Consider the following 19,988-nt stretch of genomic DNA (forward strand, 5'->3'; position numbering starts at 1 on the left):
GACGTCGGCGCCTCCACCCCTCGGGTCCCTCCCGATGGACGCCCCCTGGCGTGGACGTGCCACCGCCTCCCGCCTCCCCCGGGGCTCCTTCCCCTGCCCCGGCCGTCGACGCGCCGGCCCCGGACCCGCCCTCTCCCTAGGCGGAGTCTGTGGCCCGGCTGGTGCCTCCAGCGTCTGCGTCCCCGACTCGCCTGCTGCTGGTGGCCTCCGAGGTTGTCACCCCCGTCGCCTCCCACCCGCCTCGGTCGGTGTCCTACGTCCGCGGGCTCGGACCTCGTCGACCCCAGTGACAGCCTCCCGCCGCAGCGCCCGGCTCGACGCGGACCGCCCGGCCGGCTTCCCGGCGCCGTCCATCTCATAGGGATCTGAGATTTGGGCTGCGTCCCGGAACCTCGAGATAGGTGCGAACGCCATCCCCTCCAGTTCTTCCAGCTGCTCTTTTTCTGCGCTCGAAGCTATCCCACTCGGCCACCTTGCCAAGGTGGCCCTGGACTCATCGGTAGTTTTCAGGGGGGGGGGGGGTTGGTCCCCCCTTGGAGCAGATTGCGGCAATCCAGGCTCGCGAGATTCTCGATGGAAAACTCGCCGAGACCCGGGCCCGTCTCCTCCGCACTCCGACACGCCAGCCCTCTGGGACACCTGCCGAGGAAATTCATGGTCGCACTCGCTCCCGCACTGCCGTTCTTAGATCCCTCAGTGCTTCCACCGTCCTGGGGTCAAGCAGCCCCTCAATGGCGGTTTAGATGCGCGCCCTCTTCTGGAACATCCGCGGCTTCGGCCATGACGGCTGCAACCACCAGCTAGTTGAGTACATCCGAGACGAGCACATCGACACCGTTGCCATCCAAGAAACCATGCGCACAGAGTTCTGTCTTCCCGAGCTCGACAGCCTTAGCTCCCACCTGTTTGCCTGGCATTGGCTCCCTTCTAGTGGGAACAATGGCCACTCGGGTGGCATCCTCCTAGGTGTTAAGGATGCCACCTTTGAGGTGGGAGGCATTGATCGGGGCGAGTTCGTCGTTAGTATGGAGATCTTCGAGCGTGCGCTCAACTTTAAATGGGAGGTCATCATCGTGTACGGACCGGTGGACCACAGCCGCTCCCCGGCCTTCCTCGCCGAGCTGCAGTAGAAGATCTCTGCGTCCTCCCTCCCAGTGGTCGTGGGAGGTGATTTTAACCTCATCCGCTCCCCGGATGAGAAGAATAATGACTGGGTTAATCGCCCCCGGATGCAGAGGTTTAACAACTGCATCGCGGAGCTTGGCCTCTGTGAGCTCGAGCGAACGGGGGCCTGGTTCACCTGGACTAACCGCCAGGCTAACCCGACGCAATCCGTTCTGGACCGCGTCTTAGTCTCTCCGGAATGGGAACTCAGATGCCCCTGGCCTCGGTGCAGGCTATCACCCGGATCGGCTCAGACCATGTCCCTCTCCTCCTCTCCTCTTCTGATGAATGCCCCTCCCATCCCCCTTTGGTTCCAGTTTGAGCTCTTTTGGCTCAACCAGGCCGGTTTTCGCGAGGCCGTTGCGGCTAAGTGGACCGCCGCTCGCGATGCTCCTCACTGAGCCATGTCCGCGGTGGACTCTTGGCAATTTGGCGCCAAGCTGGCCCGCCAATTTATGAAGGGATGGGGCGCGAACCTCGGACGTGATATTCGTGATCACAAGAAGGCCCTCTTGAGCGCCATCCAAGTCCTGGAAGCCCGTGCTGACTCGTCAGGGATCTCCCCAGAGGAATGGATGCTGAGATATGACCTCGAGGACCAGCTCTCGGTCATCTACGCTTACGAGGAGGCCTATTGGCGGCTGCACGGCACCCAACGGTGGGTGCTCCAGGGTGACGCCAACACGGCCTACTTCCAGGCGATCGCCAATGGCCGGCGCCATCGCAATTCCATCCACTCCCTATGGGAAGGCGATACTCAGCTTGTTCGCCCCTCGGACATCCGAGCCCACGTAGACGGCTTTTATAAAGCCCTTTTCACCCCCACCCCTCGGGGTGGGGCCGCGCTAGCCCCCGATACCTGGTCAGGGGCCCAACTTGTCTCTGCCGAGGCCAACGCCACATTGGTGGCGCCCTTCTCGGAGGAGGAGGTCCTTGCGGCGATCAAAGGAATGAACCCCTCCTCGGCTCCGGGCCCGGATGGATTGCCAGTCTCGTTTTTCAAAACATTCTGGCAAACCATCAAACCAGAGATCATGGCCCTCTTCGACGAGTTCTTCTCTGGGACAATGGACCTTGGGCGCCTGAACTACGGGATCATTACCCTCATCCCTAAGGTTCCTTGGGCCTCGGATATTCGCCAGTTCCGCCCGATCACGGTGATTAACGTGATCTTCAGGATCCTGGCTAAAGGGTACGCCAATAGGGTGACCCTTCTCGCGGAGTCTGTCACCCACTCCAACCAATCCACCTTCATACAAGGCCGGTATATTTTGGATGGGATGTTGGTCTTCCACGAAGTCCTGCATGTAGTCTGGTCCAAAAACCACCGCGCGGTGTTCCTTAAGCTCGACTTTCACAAGGCATACGACACTGTCCACTGGCCCTTCATTTGGGAAGTTTTGCTTCGAAAGGGCTTCAACGACCGCTGGGTGACCCGCTTTATGCAACTCGTCACCTGCGGTCGGACGGCTGTCAACATCAACGGCGAGATAGCCCCTACTTCCCCACCCTATGTGGGGTGCGCCAGGGTGACCCGTTCTCCCCGTTCCTCTTTAACATGGTTGTTGATGCCCTCGCGGTCATCCTTGATAAGGCCAAAGCGAGCGGCCATATCCTGGGCGTTGTCCCCCTCCTTGTGGACGGAGGAGGGGTTTCCCTCCTCCAATATGCAGACGACACCATAGTCATGGTGGAGGGCTCCGCGTCCGACATCGCCAACCTGAAGTTCCTCCTCCTGTGCTTCCAACAGATGTCGGGGCTCACCATCAACTTCGACAAGAGCGAAGTGATGGTCCTTGGCTACACCCCCGACGAAGCTTTGTCCATTGCGGACCGGCTGAACTGCCGCCTAGGCTCCTTCCCCACGACTTACTCGGGGGTGCCCATTAGTGACTCCAGGCTCACCATCGTGGATCTCCGCACGACGGTGACTAGGATGCAGCACAGGGTTGAACCCTGGAGGGGGCGCTGGCTGTCGAAAGCTGCCAGGGTGATCCTAATCAATTCCTTGCTTGCTAGCCTTCTCTGGTTTCTCATGAGCTTCTACGCCCTCATGAGACCCTTCATCAGGAGGTGGCCAAATACCAGTCGGGGTTCTTTTGGGCTGGTGAGGGCGGCAAGCAGAAGTACCACATGGTGAGCTGGCCCGACATCTGCAAACCCAAAGACCAGGGCGGCCTTGGGATCCTGTCATCCAGGCGCATGGACATTGCCCTCCTGCCCCGTTGGTTGTGGCGTATTGCCGATGGGGAGGGAGGCCTTTGGCTCACCATCATCCGTAATAAATACCTCCGTGGCCAACCTCTTGCCTTTTGCCAACGTACGGGTGGATCCCAGTTCTGGCAATCCGTGATCCAGCTTCTGCCCGTACTGCGCATCGGCACTTCCATCACGGTTGGCTCCGGAGCCTCGACCTTGTTCTGGTTCGATCGTTGGCTAGGGGACTCCCCCTTGGCGGCGCGATTCCCGGAATTATTTGCCATCGCGGCTGACCCTCGGGTCTCTGTCGAGACGGCCCTTATTGACTTAGGGTGTGTCGCCTTCCGGCGACCTTTTGGCCCCCTTGAGGTGGCCGCTTGGGACTCCCTCCTCCAAGACATCGCCCTTATGCCGATGAATGTTGAGGAGGATCAGGATGCTGTCTCCTGGCGCCTTGAGCCCTCTGGCCGTTTCTCCACGAAGTCCCTGTACGGTGCAATTGTGCCATCGGCGGCCCCCGAACCCTTTAGCCTAATCTGGGACATCCGCCTACCACTGAAGATCAGGATTTCCTGTGGCAATGGATCCGTGGACGCCTCCCTTCTGGGGTTGAAGTCCTCAAGCGTAATGGCCCGGGCGATGGGATGTGCCCCATCTGTGGCACGGTAGAGGATGCTAACCACATCTTTTTCTCGTGCCACTCGGCCCAGTTCCTTTGTGCCTGCTTCCACGAAACGGTTGGCAGACAGTGGTGTAATACCAACTTTCCCGACCTGCTGACGGAGCTCAACGCATCCCCCTCTCGCTACCGCCATATTAGATGGTTGTGCGTTGGGGTTCTTGCCTGGACGCTTTGGAACATTCACAATAAGCTCGTTATTCAGAAGGTCCCCCTCTGACGTGCGACTGACGCTATCTTTAAATTGTGTGGTTACCTGCAGCTTTGGCGGCCGCTTAGCCGCCCCCAGGACCGGGACGTCATCACCACCCTCCTCTCCGATCTCCGCTCGATGGCGCTCCGCGTGGCTCCCCCGATGCCGCCTCCACCCCCTGAGCCTGACTAGTTCTCCTGGCGGCTCTGTGGTGTGTGTATTTTGTGTTTAGGGCTTGTTTTGTTGTGCCCTCAGCATTGACCCTTCCGACTTTCGTGCTCTTGTGGACTTCCGTGTGTTTGTGTGTGTGTGTCTGTGTTGGACCTTGTTGGATGCTTGTTGTGCGGTTGGCTTTATAATATAAAGCGGGGCGTAAAGCCTTTTTGGGTATGTAATCACTTTATCTTTGTTCTGCTGTTATGTCTGAAAAATTGGTGGTTTCTTTAACAGTACAGAAATCGACGAGAAGGCTCGTTGTTTCAAAAAATAAAAAACACATTCAGAAACATGCGTCAGCAAAAGCTGGGAGATTGGATCCTAAAGAAAAACGGTATCTCTGGAAGAAAATGCCCGGGGAAATGAAAAACTGTCCTGACATTTCCCATCATGAACAGCAAATCTGCTCAATTCAGCCAATAGAAAGAGTAACTATGTTACAACAGTTAACTGAGCTCCGAATAGAATAAGCAGGTTTGGCGAAACCATTAGCCATCATTTGAGCTACAATATTTTTGACTAACTATTAATCTCGAGACCAACATAACAATCTGTTTTCCACTCAGCAACCATAGCATAAGCCATTCATCATGCAATGGAGACTTATGAACTCAACCGTTGCGACTCTAACTGAAATATAATAGAAATCATGCTACCATGCGCACATCAGAAAACAGATGCAGCTGAAGCGTAAAACTGGTAACGCTTCCATGCTAGCTGTTGGGACTTCCATTGTAGGAATCGGCTCCAAACAAAAATAAGTTCAGCGATATATATGAACATATCATGCAGAAACACATATAATACATTCAAGAACATGATGCTTTAGCCCAAGGATCAGTTACTACTACCAATCACTGGCATAGATGATGACACCGTGGGTGTGGAAAACCATCATATTACAACTCTGCTAGCTTGCTATGGAAAACCATCATATTATATATAACTCTCATTGTAGCAGCCCTAGCGCCATGCTTGATTTACTATGGAAAAAAGGCAGATGTACAGATACATGCATTCTCGTATGGATCAACGATTATGCGCGCCTTGAATTGTTGCCATGGAAGCAGAGTAACCCTTCTTGATGTTCTTCAGCCTCGCGACCACGTCGCTCATGCTCATCCTCTGGTCAGGAGAATCGCTTGAACACTCCAGACCCAACTCAAATGTTGACACGAGAAAGTCGACGTTCGAGGCAGTGGAGGATGATGCCAATTCAGTAGTATTGCTTTGGTGATGAAAGCCACCTGGTTCGCACCTACTTATCTCTTCACCTTGAGCAGCTTCTCGTCAACAACATTGATGAGCCTCGCCGGAAATGCTTGTGAAACCCACTGCCTAAGACTGGATTCTCCGATGAAGATGGGATTTGTGGGCCTCTTCCCGGTGAAGACTTCGAGAAACATGATCCCAAAGCTGAACACATCGCTCTTCCGTGATGCCTTCCCATGAATGCAAGCTCTGCTCAAGATTTTTTGAAGAGAGTTCAGTAACCAAAGAAATAGCTGATGCCTTGCAAAATAATTTGCTCAAGCATGATGGTAGCAAGTACACATACCTGGGGCCATGTAACCAATCGTCCCTGGCATACTCGCTGATACCATGGAGTTATCATCGCCCAAAAGTAACTTTGCAATGCCAAAGTCAGCAACATGCACCGTCATGTCCGTATCGAAGAGCACATTGCTAGGCTTCAGGTCACAGTGTAAAACAACTTGATAGTGATGATGATGTAGGTACTCCATCGCCTCCGACACACCAAGCATAATGTCCAATCTCTTGATGAATCCTAGCGGCTCCCAATTTTCAGTGTGCAAGTGTGCGTCCAAGCTACCATTGGCCATGTACTGAAGCAACAGTGCTCTGAAATCTAGGTTGGAACAAGTATTCAATATCCGTATCAAGTTGTGATGGCGAGCCATTCGTAGCACTTGACATTCAGCATCAAAGCTCCTCACGGCCTGCTCGACTTGCATGTTGATCACTTTAATTGCAACAACCGAACCATCATCCAGTTGGCCCTTGTAAACTTTACCAAAAGTTCCAGCTCCAAGTATGTTGTCGTCGTTGAAATTATCAGTGGCTTCAGCAATATCATGGTAGGATATTAACCTACGGCTGATCACGTCAGCCATGTCAATAGAAGTCGAAACATCTGGTTGCTTCCTATTTTTCTTTCTGTTCATTAGGTATAGGAGAATTGCTATAGCCCCCAGTGTTATCATGAGAACTGGAAGCAAAAATCTTAGCGAGTGTTTGTTGGATGGGTGTGAATCAACTTGCCATGGCAAAACTCCTAGACGTGGGGCACCACACAACCCAGCATTTCCCATCAAAGATTGAGAGCTGATGTTTTTTGAGAAAATACCTCCATCTGGTATCTCCCCTTGGAACTTATTAAAAGAAAGGTTCAAGCTAGTCAGAGAAGTAAAGTTGGCCAAATACTTTGGAATAGTGCCAGAAAGGTTGTTACAGGATAGGCACAATACTTTTAGGTTGAGTAACCCTTTGAAAGAGGCTGGGATCGAACCTTGCAACATGTTGTGTGATAGATCAAGGTAGCTTAGCAGTCCGCGTTGTGCAAATGAAGTCGGGAGGTTACCAATTAACCAAGTTGTTGGAAGATATATCTAGTATGTCCATTGCTTCCATGGAACTGAAATGAGTGGGCAATGAGCCAGCAAGGAAGTTGTGAGACAGATTTAATTCCCGAAGGTGAATAAGATGGAATAAGCTTTCAGGTATAGTTGACGACAGCTGGTTATTTGCAAGCGTGATACGCTCTAGCATACTTAGGTTACCAACACCACTTGGTATGACACCAGAAAAATGATTGTTTCGCAGGCCTAATTCGTGCAATCTTGTTAGGGCGCCAATATGAGTTGGGATTGGGCCAAACATGTTATTCCCACTTAGGTCTAGTTCCTCAAGATTCTCTAATAATGTAACAGAATCCAGATTCGTGGAACTCAATTGGTTGCCAGCAAAGGATAATACACTAAGTCTACTAAGATTTGATATTGTTGCTGGGATTATGCCAGTAAAATGGTTGGCGTCTGCAAAAAAGTAATATAATTTTGTAGAGAGGTTTCCAATGTAAGTAGGAATGCTCCCAGTGAAAGAACACATTCCAATGTAAGTAAGAGTTGTCTATAGTTGGAGAGAGTGGACAAGAAATCAAGGGTCCCTTTGAACTGATTGCTTTCAATATCCAGAAAATTAAGGGTTCTGAGGTTCCCAATGGTTACCGGGACTAATCCAGTTAAATAGTTCGACTCTAGTGCCAGCAAAGACAGTTGAGATAGGTTACCAACAAAAGCAGGAAATGAACCTGTTAAGTCATTATATGACAAATGTAAATGCGTGAGGTGACTTATTTCCCCTAATTCATCTGGGATCCTTCCACTTAGATTGCAATATGAGAGATCAAACACATTTAGCAGAGTGAGATTACTGAGCTCACCCGGAATTGAACCAACCAGGCCATTTCCACCTAAATTAATCCAAGTGAGCTGTGACAGTTTAGCAAACCATGCTGGGACAAAGTCCGCAAAAGAGTTTACGGACAGGGAAACTACTTCAAGATATCAACATGATGCGAGTCCTAATGGAATACGGCCTTGAAAGTTGTTGCCACCCATACCGAACTTGAGCAACATGGGCAGATTAAAGCTTTTGTTGCTAGGGATGGATCCTGTTAAGTAGCTATTACTGGCGAGGATCAGAAGTTGTAGTTTAGACATGTTGAATATGGTTGGAGGTACTGGACCGGATAGCTGATTCCGTTGCAACAAAAGGGTTTCAAGCATGGCACAGGAGGCAATACCGGGTGGTATTGGCCCTGAAAGACTGTTGTTTCCAAAATTCAGATCAATTAACTGAGGTGTGTTGTTGAATAACTGTTGTGGTATCAGACCACTTAACTGGTTTGTCCCGAGATCAATATTCCTAAGATTATTCAAGTTTTGCAGATCATATGGTATTGTCCCAGAGAGATCATTTTGGCTTAGAACAAGGACTTTTAGCTTTGTGAGATTTCCTATGGTATGAGGGATAATGCCTGATAATCCGTTAAGGCTAAGATCAAGTACAACGAGACGACTCGATTTACCTATATCAGGAGGGATGATGCCTGTGAGATTTGTGTTGGTGAGGTTTAGGACATGGAGAAAAGAGAGGTTACCAAGATATGAGGAGACCGCTCCTTGGAGCGGTATGCCTGGCAGCACAAGAGCGGTAACGCGCCGCAGACGACGGCTGCAAGAGACACCAACCCAGTGGCAGAATGATGTACCAGTGGTCCAGTTCCTACCAAGAATACCAAGAGGATCGGAGCACTCTGCTTTGAAGGCTAGAAGCGCAGCTAGGTCAGTGCCATTATTTCTATGGAGGAAAGGATCAGCTAGCATGGTCACTGGAAGCAAGAAGAGGAGTGTGAGTATCATGAGGGGAAGTGCCATGGCCATGGACAGTGGTGGCTGCTCGCACTGTTTAAGAGCTTGGAATTTGTGGAGAGTGGTAGAGAATGCTGGTTTACTTATAGAGCTCTTACATGGTGTGTCTCAAGGTGAGGAATGATCACAATAGTCTTTAGTACCCTATTGCAAAAGTTGGTCAGAAAAGGAAGACCGTGACTCAATAATTGCTGCAAATTATTGGCTACGTTGCTGCAAATTGCTGGCTACGTACGTTGAAACTGACGGTACTGATGTCGACTGGGAAGGGCCCATCAAGTTGCTGGTCCAACTTTCTTTCTTTGGGAGGATATGATATATAATTGTGGTGATCTCGTTGCTGAATTGGCAATTCTTTTCCGAAGCATCATGACATTAATCCCTCAAAAAAGGATCATCGCATCTCACTGGGAAAAGAAATAGCAGGAAATGGCTGACAGGGCCAAGGAAGATACAGAACAGCCTTCCATGATCTGCTGCATCCCTTGCAAAAATACCTATGCATTTACAGCACTTCTAAATCTTCCGTGTGTGTCCAACTCAATCATTTAAAGACCATCATATATTTCCTTTGTGTCGATTTGGATGTTTACAGGAATGAAATCAATCTCTACATCGGGTGTTGTCAGTCTCCATAACTGTTTGGAAATAAGAATTGGTAGGCGCGGTTGACTACTAAAAGGTGGGTTTCCCATTCAGAATGAGGTAATAGCACCCCAGGTACCCTAACTTGCACAGAATGTGACGATTTAGTCCCAAACTTGCAAAACTTGACTCCTCCATACCCCAACTTGCCCCTCATGTGATGATTTAGTCCCCGACCAATGAAAACTCGACAATTGGCAGCCAGCTGGCTGGACCGGTCAGCGCACACACTTTTGCACAAAACCCCCTGCCGTTTCCTTTAATCAACCCGCACTCACCTCCACCTGAATTTGCCGTGGCATTGATCAATCAAAACTGTCTTTGCCGTGGTGGGCGGAGCAAATCATTCTTGCATGCACGCATGCATGCCGCATGCCTCGATCGATCGTGGTCGTTGAGTGGAGACGTACGAGAGAGTACGGTGTTTTGGAATTCTCGAATGATTGATGAGTGGATTCAAAGCTGGAATCATATTACCACTTCTTTCGATAGAAAAAACAGAAACAGAAAGGAAGCCATGCACAATGCACATTGCGCGGGCCTGCGTACTGGTGACCAGTACAGTACCGCTGTCCGCTGCCCACTGACGGCTCGAGTGCGCGCGCCAATACAAGCTAGCTAGCTAGCTATAGCTGGAGTACTCCGGTATGATGACCGCGTAATTTCGATCGCCGATGAAATGCGCGTACGTGCACGCCATGCATTGATGCTGAGTCTGGGAAGAAGACTCGAGCTAGATCTCGAGCGTACGCAACCAACTTCCGTGTAAACAACTTCATTACCGAATCGTTCGATCAAAAAAATTACTCCCTCCGTTTTTATTAACTCCACGTATTGGCTTTGACTGAAGCCAAACTTTATCAAATTTGACCAAGTCGAAAGTAACATATTTATGTGATGTGAGAATATATCTAATGATTAATCCAATGATATTTTTTTTAGGTTCAGTGATATATATATTTGAAGGTATATATGTTAATATATTTTTCCACAAACTTGTTGAAAGTATATAAAGTTTGAATTTAGACAAACCTAATATGCGGAGTAAATAAAAATGGCGGGCGTAGGAAGAAAACACGGGAATATGATGCATGTCACGCAGCGTAATTTTCCTATTGCATCTTAAAAAAAATACATTGGAGTTAATAGAGAAAAAATATACTCCCCTGAAAACTTTTATAAGACATTTTAAGTCACTATTTGAAGCATAGGAATGCCGTTCTCAGTTATATAATTTTTTTGTTAGGTGTAGCTCATATTTTATTAGATAAATTGATGATTATTATTTTTGACTCAAATGAGATGGTGGTGGTGTGTGTGTGTCGGGGGGGGGGCTTCTAAACCAGAAGAGAAGAAGTAATAAACAAATCTAAGATTTTGGACCATCATAAGTTCACTTAGGCTAGGTGAGTGTTTTCTATAACTACTAATAGTGTACGTGCGTGAACTGAGCCTATATCAGATGGTTAGGTTCTTTGTAATGGAACTGATACATCAGTGTTCAAGTCCTAGATTTGGCACTGATAGCCACATTTTACTGGATTTATTTCAGGCCTTTAGGCAATGTGCGTTCAGTGGGAAGCGGCGTTTCCGTTGACTACAAGGACGTCTGTGACGACTTAATCAATCTCTATATATTGTATCGGCTCAGTATCTCGGAGGTACCCATGGTACTAGGGTGTGTGCAATGGCGAATCTAAAAGAAAACAGAGGTCGGAGCTATATTTTAGCTTTTCTTTTTTTTTAGCACGTTTGTTGCTCATGTCATTAACAAGATGAGCATCTATCCTGGTTGAGTTATGCGGTCGGCGCTGTCCATTGCATTGGTACGTGGCTCTGGCTATGTGTGCACACCCAAATCCTCACCGGCAACGTGCGTGACAACTGACAAGCCTGCATCTTTCGGGCCTTTTCGCCAGATCCAAAGGAACAAGAGTCGATCATCGGAGCAGATTTTGGATGTACGTACGCCGATGCAGATTTGTCCGCTAAACATCCCGGCTAGCTTACTTGCACCACACCGCACTCTACTACGTGAACATGTACAACCGGAGTGAGAGTGGACCAGAGCTGTGTGCTCATACATGCAAATTAACAACTCACCGTATGGTTATAGCTTAATTTCGACGCACCTAGTTTAGCCAAACAACAAAACCCGTCACATGACCAGGCGGCTCCTTCCTACGTGGCGTGCATGGGGCCAACGCAGGACATCTGCGTGAGTGACTAGTCACACGTGTGTATAATATACACACTCACTCTTCGAAAAAATGTGTGCATACACACGTTATTTTGCTTACGTGGACGGCAGCAAACTACCCCCCGGTCTCTTCTAGGATGCTCTCACTCACTGAAAGCACCTTTGGGCTTTGGCTAGCACGAAGCGAGAGGAGCAGTGAAGCGCCAACAACCACCTCCCGGTCGCCGCCATTTCTTCTGCTACAGTTTCTTGTCGCGTCGCGCGGGGTGTTTGGTGATGGATTGTTTTCTGCAAAAGTGCGGGTTGATTAAAGGAAACACCAGGGGGTTTTGTGCAAAAGTGTGTGCGCTGACCGGTCCAGCCAGCTGGCTGCCAATTATCGAGTTTTCATTGGTATGGGACTAAATCATTACATGAGGTGCAAGTTGGGATATGATGGAGTCAAGTTTTGCAAGTTTGGGACTAAATCGTCACATTCTGTGCAAGTTAGGGTACCTGGGGTGCTATTACCTCATTCAGAATTGGTGGCCTAATCCAAAGTAGCTTCAGGGGATACCAATCAAGTGGATGATTCAAGAGGTGATTAGATAGATCTGTTAGGCTCCAAGTGGCCGGATGAGATAAAGTAATTAAGCAGTGGTGGAGTAGGGGATAAGACCAGGGCTATGTATCTGAGCCTATGAATGAAGGACCGGTCTAGCAAGCGGCCGGCTGCTCGCTACAATTTGCGAGTGGCCGGCCTAAAATTGCAAGTTTTGGTTTCTTAATAATCTATAGAGTGAATTCCACTTTTTACCCCATATTTATACATTTGTAACACTAATTACCCCTTTGAGTGAAAATTCGTCTAGAATACCCCTTTTGAAATCTTTGGACCCTTGTTTTTTGATGCGTGTCCATCAGGTAAGGTGTGAGGTGACGCCCTATATCCAAAAACATGTGGACGGCCAGAAGGAGTGGAACAGATAGACAAGAGAAGCTTGGACAAGATCGCCAATGATGCCCTCCGATCCTTACAGTTTTTTTTACAAATCAATGACTCAACATGCCGATCCTATTGACCATAAACAGACAAAATGTAAAACTAGGGTAAAACCGTGTTAAAAGTCTCCAAAATCTGACATTTCGATAAAAGTTTCGCTAAATAGGGTAATATGTGTCACAAATGTACAACTACAAGGTAAAAAATGGAATTCACTCTAATCTATAAATAGCAATGATCTAGTGTGTGTCTTTTTTGTCAGTTAGTGAATGTTTTTGTTAGCATTAAATGCGTACAACAAATGCATACACACTAGTATGTGAAACACATTTATTTTCGTCTTTTAAATCTTTAAAAAGTCATATCTTTTAAACCACACGTTAGAATTCAGATCGGTTTTCACCTTTGGATTCATCGCGACAAGATCTTCGAAACTAGATCCCGCATGGGTATGTTTCGACGAATTTTTTTTTTGATGCCAACTTTGGTGCTATATAGTGCAACTAAAGTACTGCATTGTGCAACTAGACTACATTGCCGCGCCAACTGAGTATATGTGTGTGTAATTAGTCCTGCCAACTAAATATCAATGCGTGTGCAACTAGTGTCCTGGCAACTAAACATCAATGTGTGTGCAACAAGACTATATGACAAGCCAATTAAGCATATGTGTGTGCAACTAGTCTTCCTGCCAACTAAACATCAATGTGTGTGTGCAACTAGACTACGTTACAAGCCAACTAAACATCAATGTGTGTGTAACTAGACTACATTACAACCTATGACAATTCATATGCGACTATGTAGACCAGATTGTGCAACTCCGTGACCATGCATGTGCCAACTAAGACTACTATGTGTGCAACTACAACTATTGTGGATGCAGCTCCAAAAAACTGAATTTGAAAAAAATTGCACCATGCAATACTAAAGTTGCACAAAGCAGTACTGAAGTTGCACAATATAGAGCCAAAGTTGGCATCAAAAAAATTCGTGAAACATACTCATGGGGGATCTAGTTTCAAAGATCTCGTCACAAATAATTCAACAGTGAAGACGGATCTGAATTCCGACGCGCGGTTTGAAAGATATGGCTTTTTTAAAAATTCGGAAAATCAAAATAATTGTACGTGAAGTTGTTTCTTTCAAATTGAACTAACCAGTGTGAACATATTAAATACTGATAACGACATGCACTAGCAGACAAAAAAACAACTAATGCATGACAAGAAAGCCCGGCAGCTCGTTCTCTCCATTTAGCGCGCGGCCACTTTTTAGATTTTGGGATGAATGAATACTATGAAATCAAGCTTTGCTGGTACACATGAAGTTAAAAAGGACAACTTGTAAATCACGCATCTGCTTTATTACCCTGAGAATCTGTTCTGATATTTCTTTCTGAAGTCTCAAATGTTTGAACATATTTGAGGTTGGGGCTTCAGCCGTATGCAAAACCTACCATAATCCAACCAAAAATGTACTGGCGCACTAAGCGGGGCGGGGGGAGGGGGGGAGGCAGTGAAGCAAATAAATACCTCAGCGAATTTGGCGCGGATCTGGAGCAACTCCCTCAGGGCCGCGCTCCCGACGCCGGTCACTGGCTGCCACTGACTGCGGCGGCGAGGAGTCAACTCCTTTTTTTTTCAGCGGAAGGAACTGGCTTCATGTTTTTTTTAAGACAATCTCGCGAAACTTTATTTAAACTGCATCAATGTTTACAGAGATAAAACATAGGTTGCCGGGGTGTCCTAACCAAACATGGCGACCCACCCCTAGCTTCAAAACGTGCTTCGGTAGATTGTGAGCTTCGAAATTCGAGCTCCTAAACTCATAACTAATATTACAAACCGCAAAAGAGGCTATGTGCTCCATGAGATTTCATGTAGAATGGCACCATAGCTGGTTGGGTCCTTCGCTTGAGATCATCAACTACAACTTTACAGTCAGAAGCCAGGGTGAACGTGTTGTACATTGAGATCAACCGCAAGTGCAAGACCTTCCCTTATAGCAAGGGATTCTAGCGTTGGAGGGTCGCTCAGTTTCCTGATCACAATTGCTGATGCACCTGAAAACAACCATTGTGGTCGCGGCAGATAGCAGCCGCCACCCCTCTACCTCGTACGACAGCGGCATCCACATTTATCTTGGTGCATCCATCCATAGGAGGAATCCAGCGAGTTGGCCGGGCGGTAGTTTGCTGCCTTCTCTCTGTCCCCGGCTCCGCTATGAATTTAAGGTCCCTCAAGTAAGACTTGATGAACTGGTTTGTGGCTTGGGGGCTCTGAAAGACGTCCTCGTAAATCGCTTTGCGTCTTGCTCGCCAGATGGCCCATAGAGTCACCACTAAAATAGTATACTCCTCCTGGCTCAGTGCATCGTGCAGATTAAAAAGCCAGTTTCTTGCGTTGGTCTCCTCATTTAGGCTTATATATTCTTCCAGAGATTGGTCAGAAAGTGCCCAGATGCATCTTGAGTTTGTACATTGAAGAATGGTGTGTCTCCATGAATCATCACGACCACACAGGGCACATGTTCTTGTTGTAGACATATTTCGGTGGTGTAGGAGGTCCGCTGTAGGCATTGAGTGCCTAGCTAAGCGCCAGAGAAAAACCTTCAGTTTTGATGGCACCTTTGTGTGCCACAATTTAGTCCATGCCATGCTATTATCTCGAAGATCAGAGGCACCTGCATTCTCTTCCATCCAGTTCTCCCTATGCTCCTTTTTTGTTTTGCACTAAACGATAGGCCGACCTGACCGTGAATCTACCACTGCGCTCTCCAACCCAAGCCCAGAAATCCTCATCTGCCCTCGTGCAAAGGGGTAGGGAAAGGATCATGTCAGCATCGAAAGGCAGAAAGGTTGCCCGGATAACATCTTCTCGCCAGGTCGCCGTGGTGTTGTCGATAAGTTCCGCAACCATAGAAGGCGGGGTATCCGTTAACGAGATGATCGGCCGCATCGGCCCAATCCTGGGAAGCCAGTTTGTATTCCATATGTTTGTGGTTGCCCCATTCCCTATTCTCCTGATGATGCCCTGCTTCAAGATCTCTCTTCCATCCAAAATCGCTCGCCAAATCTGCGAAGGACTATTGCCCAACTCTGCTTCCATGAAAGTCGTATTTGGATAGGAACTGGCTTCATGTTGATCTGGCCGCTGAATGGGATAGGGAGTTCTTCGCTTGTTGTGCGGCCTAGCGGCCTATATTCTAAGTGGACGGGGGAATAGAAGCCCAACACGTTGGTTGACCTATATATATTTCGACAAGACGCGAGTTCCGCAAAAAACAAAAAAGACAAGATGCGAGTTCTCAAAAAACAAAATCGACAAGACACGAGAAACTTTGAATGTATTCACTTTGAGTGTATAGAGAAAATGTTTCTCATGTAAATGAAAAAATGTATACAAAAATATATGTAAAAAGTTGATCGAGTATTAAAAAATGTTAATCAAACATTAAAAAAATCAATTATTTGAAAAATGTTAATCAGGTATTTTTAAAATGTTGAATGTGTATAAAAATGTTTGTCAAGGATACAAAAAATATATATTAAAAATACAATATGTATGAATAAATATTGATCATATATATAATGTAAAACATGTATAAGATGTTTCTAGTGTGTACAAAACATATACAATGTATATTAAAACAAAACTAGTCATCTGAAAACATATGTTTAAAAAATGATCTATTTTAAGGAAGTTGACATGTGTTGAACACCAAACAACCCGATGAAAATCGATAAAGAAACAAAGAAACACAATAAAACCTAGAAAAGGAAAATGAAGACGTAGAAAGCCAATGCAGAACAATGAAAAATTAGTGAAAACGAAGAAAGAAATAAAGAAAAATGAAGAAAACAGATGAAAACCAAGAAAGAAACAAAGAAAAAAAAGAAAGAAGGAAACAGAGAAAGAAAAAAAGGCAAAAATATGTGAAAGACCGAGAAAAAAATAAAGAAAAACAAGAAAGCTATGAAAATCATGAAAGAAACGAAGAAAACCAATAAAAGAACAAAAGGGAAAATAAGAGAAAATATATTAAAAACCAGAGCAAACAACAACACAGTGACACGAACGAGTTGTGCTAAAGGAGGTGGCCGGCGGCGAGGAGTCGACTCCTTTTTTTTAGTGGAAGGAACAGGCTTCATGTTGATCTGGGCACTGAACTTGGCCCAGTATAGTACCCAGACATTGTGTGTATGGGGAGTTCTTTTTTTCTCAGGGTAGTGTATGGGGAGTTCTTCGCTTGCTGTGCGGCCAGCGGCATATATTCTTAGTGAACGAGGGAATAGAGGCCCAACACGTTCGACGACCAATATATTTCGACAACCCCTCAAAAATAAACCAATATATTTCGACAACTTGAGACTTACCGAAATCACTAATTAATTAAGGAGTACACTTTGCAAATATCACTCCCACTTCCAAGTGATGTACTGCATGCAAATATCACTCTCACAAGGTTTACTTTTTTATAGATTCTATTCAAAACGTTTATCTAGTAAACCATGCGTCCAAATCGTAAACCGCTTTCACCGTTGGATTTCTCGCGTCAAGATTTTCAGAACTAGATCTCATGTTATATGGTTTGGTGATTTTTTTTCAAGAGAAAAACAGAAAAACCAAGCCGGAAGCATGATTTTCCCCCACCTTTTCTCATTTCCAAGAGGCACAACTATGCCTCCGTGAGAAGCACACTTTATGCTCTTGCAGAAGAAAAAATGCATTCATTTTTTCTTTTCCATGAGCCACGGCTATGTCTCTCACGGAAGCAAAATTGTGCCTCCACAAGAAGCATATATGTGTCTTTCGTGGAAAAAATGTGTATTTTTTTCTCGTTTCGAGAGGCACACTCGCGAAGCAAACCTGTGTCTCCACGAGAAGCAAATATGTGCCTCTCGCGGAAGAAAAGCTTTTTTGTCTTTTTTGAGAGACACAACTCCTCTCGCGGAAGCAAACCTGTGTCTCCATGAGAAGCAAATTTCTGCCTCTTGCAGAAGAAAAACATTTTTCTGGGAGGCACGGCTCCTCTGGTGGAAGCAAACATGTGCTTCTATGAGAAGCAAATCTATGGCTCTCACGGAAGCAAAAACACACACATTATTTTGTGTAAGGAATTCCCAAAAAAATTGTCCAAAACCTAGGGAAAATCGGGGAAAAACCAAAAATCCTAAAAAGATCATCTAAAAACGAAAATGGATACAGAAAAATAAGAAAAAACAAAATCCTGAGGGAGCGCTCAGCACGCGACACATGGCGGCAGCTAAAAGCGCCAAATGACGCGTTCTCAAACCACCCAAGAATGACCCTTGAGGGTTCCCGCAAGGGGTACCCCTCAATTAGTTGCTCTTGCGAGCTCCACTATAAAAAAAACAAAACACAAGACGTGAGTTCTCAAAAAAAGAACCGACAAGATTCAAGAAACTTTGAATGTTTACATTGATTGTATTTTTTGTTGGTAGCTTACCCACTTGGTTAATGTTTTCATTTGAGTGTATACAGAAAATGTTTCTCATGTATACAAAAAATGTATACCAAAGTATACCATTTATATGAAAAGTATTTAAAAAATATTAATCAAGCATTTAAAATATGTGAATCAAGATTTCAAAAATGTTAAATGGGAAATATATATATATAAATAATTATCATGTATGTGAAAAATATATACAAAAAATGTGTGTATGAAAAAATATTGATCTTGTATTTAAAAATGGGAAAAATGTATAAAAAATGTTTCTGATGTATACAATAAAGGTACAATCTGCTTTTAAATAAAAGTAGACCTCACAAAACATATATTTAAAATAAATTAACTACATATTTTTAAAAAGTTGGCATGTGTTGAACTTGAACATAAAAGAAACCGTTGAAAATCGATGAAGAAACAAAGAAAAACCAAAAGGCCAATAAAAGAAACCAAAAAACAAGAAAAGAAAGTGCAAACAGACGAAAAACCAATGCAAAAGAATGGAACAATAGTGAAAGCCGAGAAAAAACAAACAAAAATAAAGTAAACTGATGAAAACCCAAAAAAGAGACAAAGAAAAATGAAGAGAAAGGAAGACAAGAAAATAAAGTGAAAACCAAGAAAGGAACAAAGAAAACTAAGGAAAAGAAAAGAAAAAACCCAGTGAAACCCATGAAAGAAACGAAGAAAATTGATGAAAAACAAAAGAAAAAAGTCCAAAACATAGCGAACAACAAACACGAGCGAACTACAATGAACTTTTTTAAGGCAAACAATGAACTACAGCGATACAAATGAGCTACGCTAAAGGATCGACCCATATGCGCGCACCCTTGAGGCGAGAAAAATGCTATACCCGTTATAAGCGAGATATACCATTCATGATGCTGGAATAACCCCTCAAGAAAAAGTGAATAGGGAAATAGAGAGACCTCTTTTTTAGGCACATAGAAAGACCTCCTAGTCATCATGCTCATATCCCAAACATGGGCCGGCTCAACGATGCAAGCGGCTCGCTCGCTAGGTCGCCTTCGCCCTTTTTTTGCTCGGTAAACCGGTCGACTGGTTTGGCCCTTGATCAGTTGACCGGTTAACTAGGCGAGTGTTGACCATTGACTTTCTTTAAAAGTTCACACAATTGCCAAAACATAAATTTGGAGAAAGTTAGTAGAATTTTTAAAATCATGAATTTGGAAAAAGTTCACGTAATTGCAAAAAAAGGTGAATTTGTAAAATATTCATGGAATATAAAAACCATTCGTGAATTCAAACAAAGTTCACTAATTTGGAAAATGTTCATGACTTTGAGAAAATTTTGCGAACTTGGAAGTGTTCAAGAACTTTGAAAAGATCAGTTGATTCAAAAAGTACGACGAATTTGAAAAGAATCACAAATACGAATATTTGTTGCTAACTTGAAAAAAATCATTAATTTGTTTTTTTAGAATTTTAAAAAATTCCAATTAATTTTAAAAATAAAAAAGAAAATAAATAACCGAGTGAAAAAATAGTAAAAACAAATAGGAAAGCAGGAGCAAAAACAACATTAAATTTAACGCTATAATTTTTGCTCCCGCCGTAATCGCTAGATTGATTAAATTTATGGTCAAATTTAAATCTTAAAAAGCGCGGTCGCACTACATTATGGAATGGAGGGAGTATTAGATTATGGCTGTGTGACTCTGCTCGATTGTTCAGCAAAAGAAACGGTTATGGCCCATTGCTTGCGTGTTGCCTGATTCAAATAAAAGGTATACCATTGCATATGCAACCTAAAATAG

At 45.4% G+C, this 19,988-nt stretch overlaps 1 protein-coding gene and 1 long non-coding RNA gene across 2 annotated transcripts in view; one reads left to right on the plus strand and one right to left on the minus strand.

The window, feature by feature from the left end:
• LOC119294226 overlaps positions 1-4,936 on the plus strand; it is a 14,047-nt gene extending 9,111 nt beyond the window's left edge. The window contains exons 3-4 of the long non-coding RNA XR_005143382.1: positions 2,982-2,985; positions 4,926-4,936. This is a non-coding gene — a long non-coding RNA (uncharacterized LOC119294226). The remainder of the gene's footprint in view (positions 1-2,981; positions 2,986-4,925) is intronic.
• A 661-nt stretch (positions 4,937-5,597) lies between these two features.
• LOC119292127 (probable LRR receptor-like serine/threonine-protein kinase At3g47570) lies at positions 5,598-8,972 on the minus strand. Its single transcript, XM_037570956.1, has 2 exons — positions 6,010-8,972; positions 5,598-5,912 (listed from the first exon to the last, which is right to left on the minus strand). The coding sequence occupies exons 1-2, from the start codon at positions 6,989-6,991 to the stop codon at positions 5,722-5,724; spliced, it is 1,173 nt and encodes a 390-aa protein (XP_037426853.1). The 5' UTR covers positions 6,992-8,972; the 3' UTR covers positions 5,598-5,721.
• Positions 8,973-19,988: the final 11,016 nt, after the last annotated feature.

This window comes from Triticum dicoccoides, chromosome 4B, assembly GCF_002162155.2.
Source record: "Triticum dicoccoides isolate Atlit2015 ecotype Zavitan chromosome 4B, WEW_v2.0, whole genome shotgun sequence".
Taxonomy (NCBI): domain Eukaryota; kingdom Viridiplantae; phylum Streptophyta; class Magnoliopsida; order Poales; family Poaceae; genus Triticum; species Triticum dicoccoides.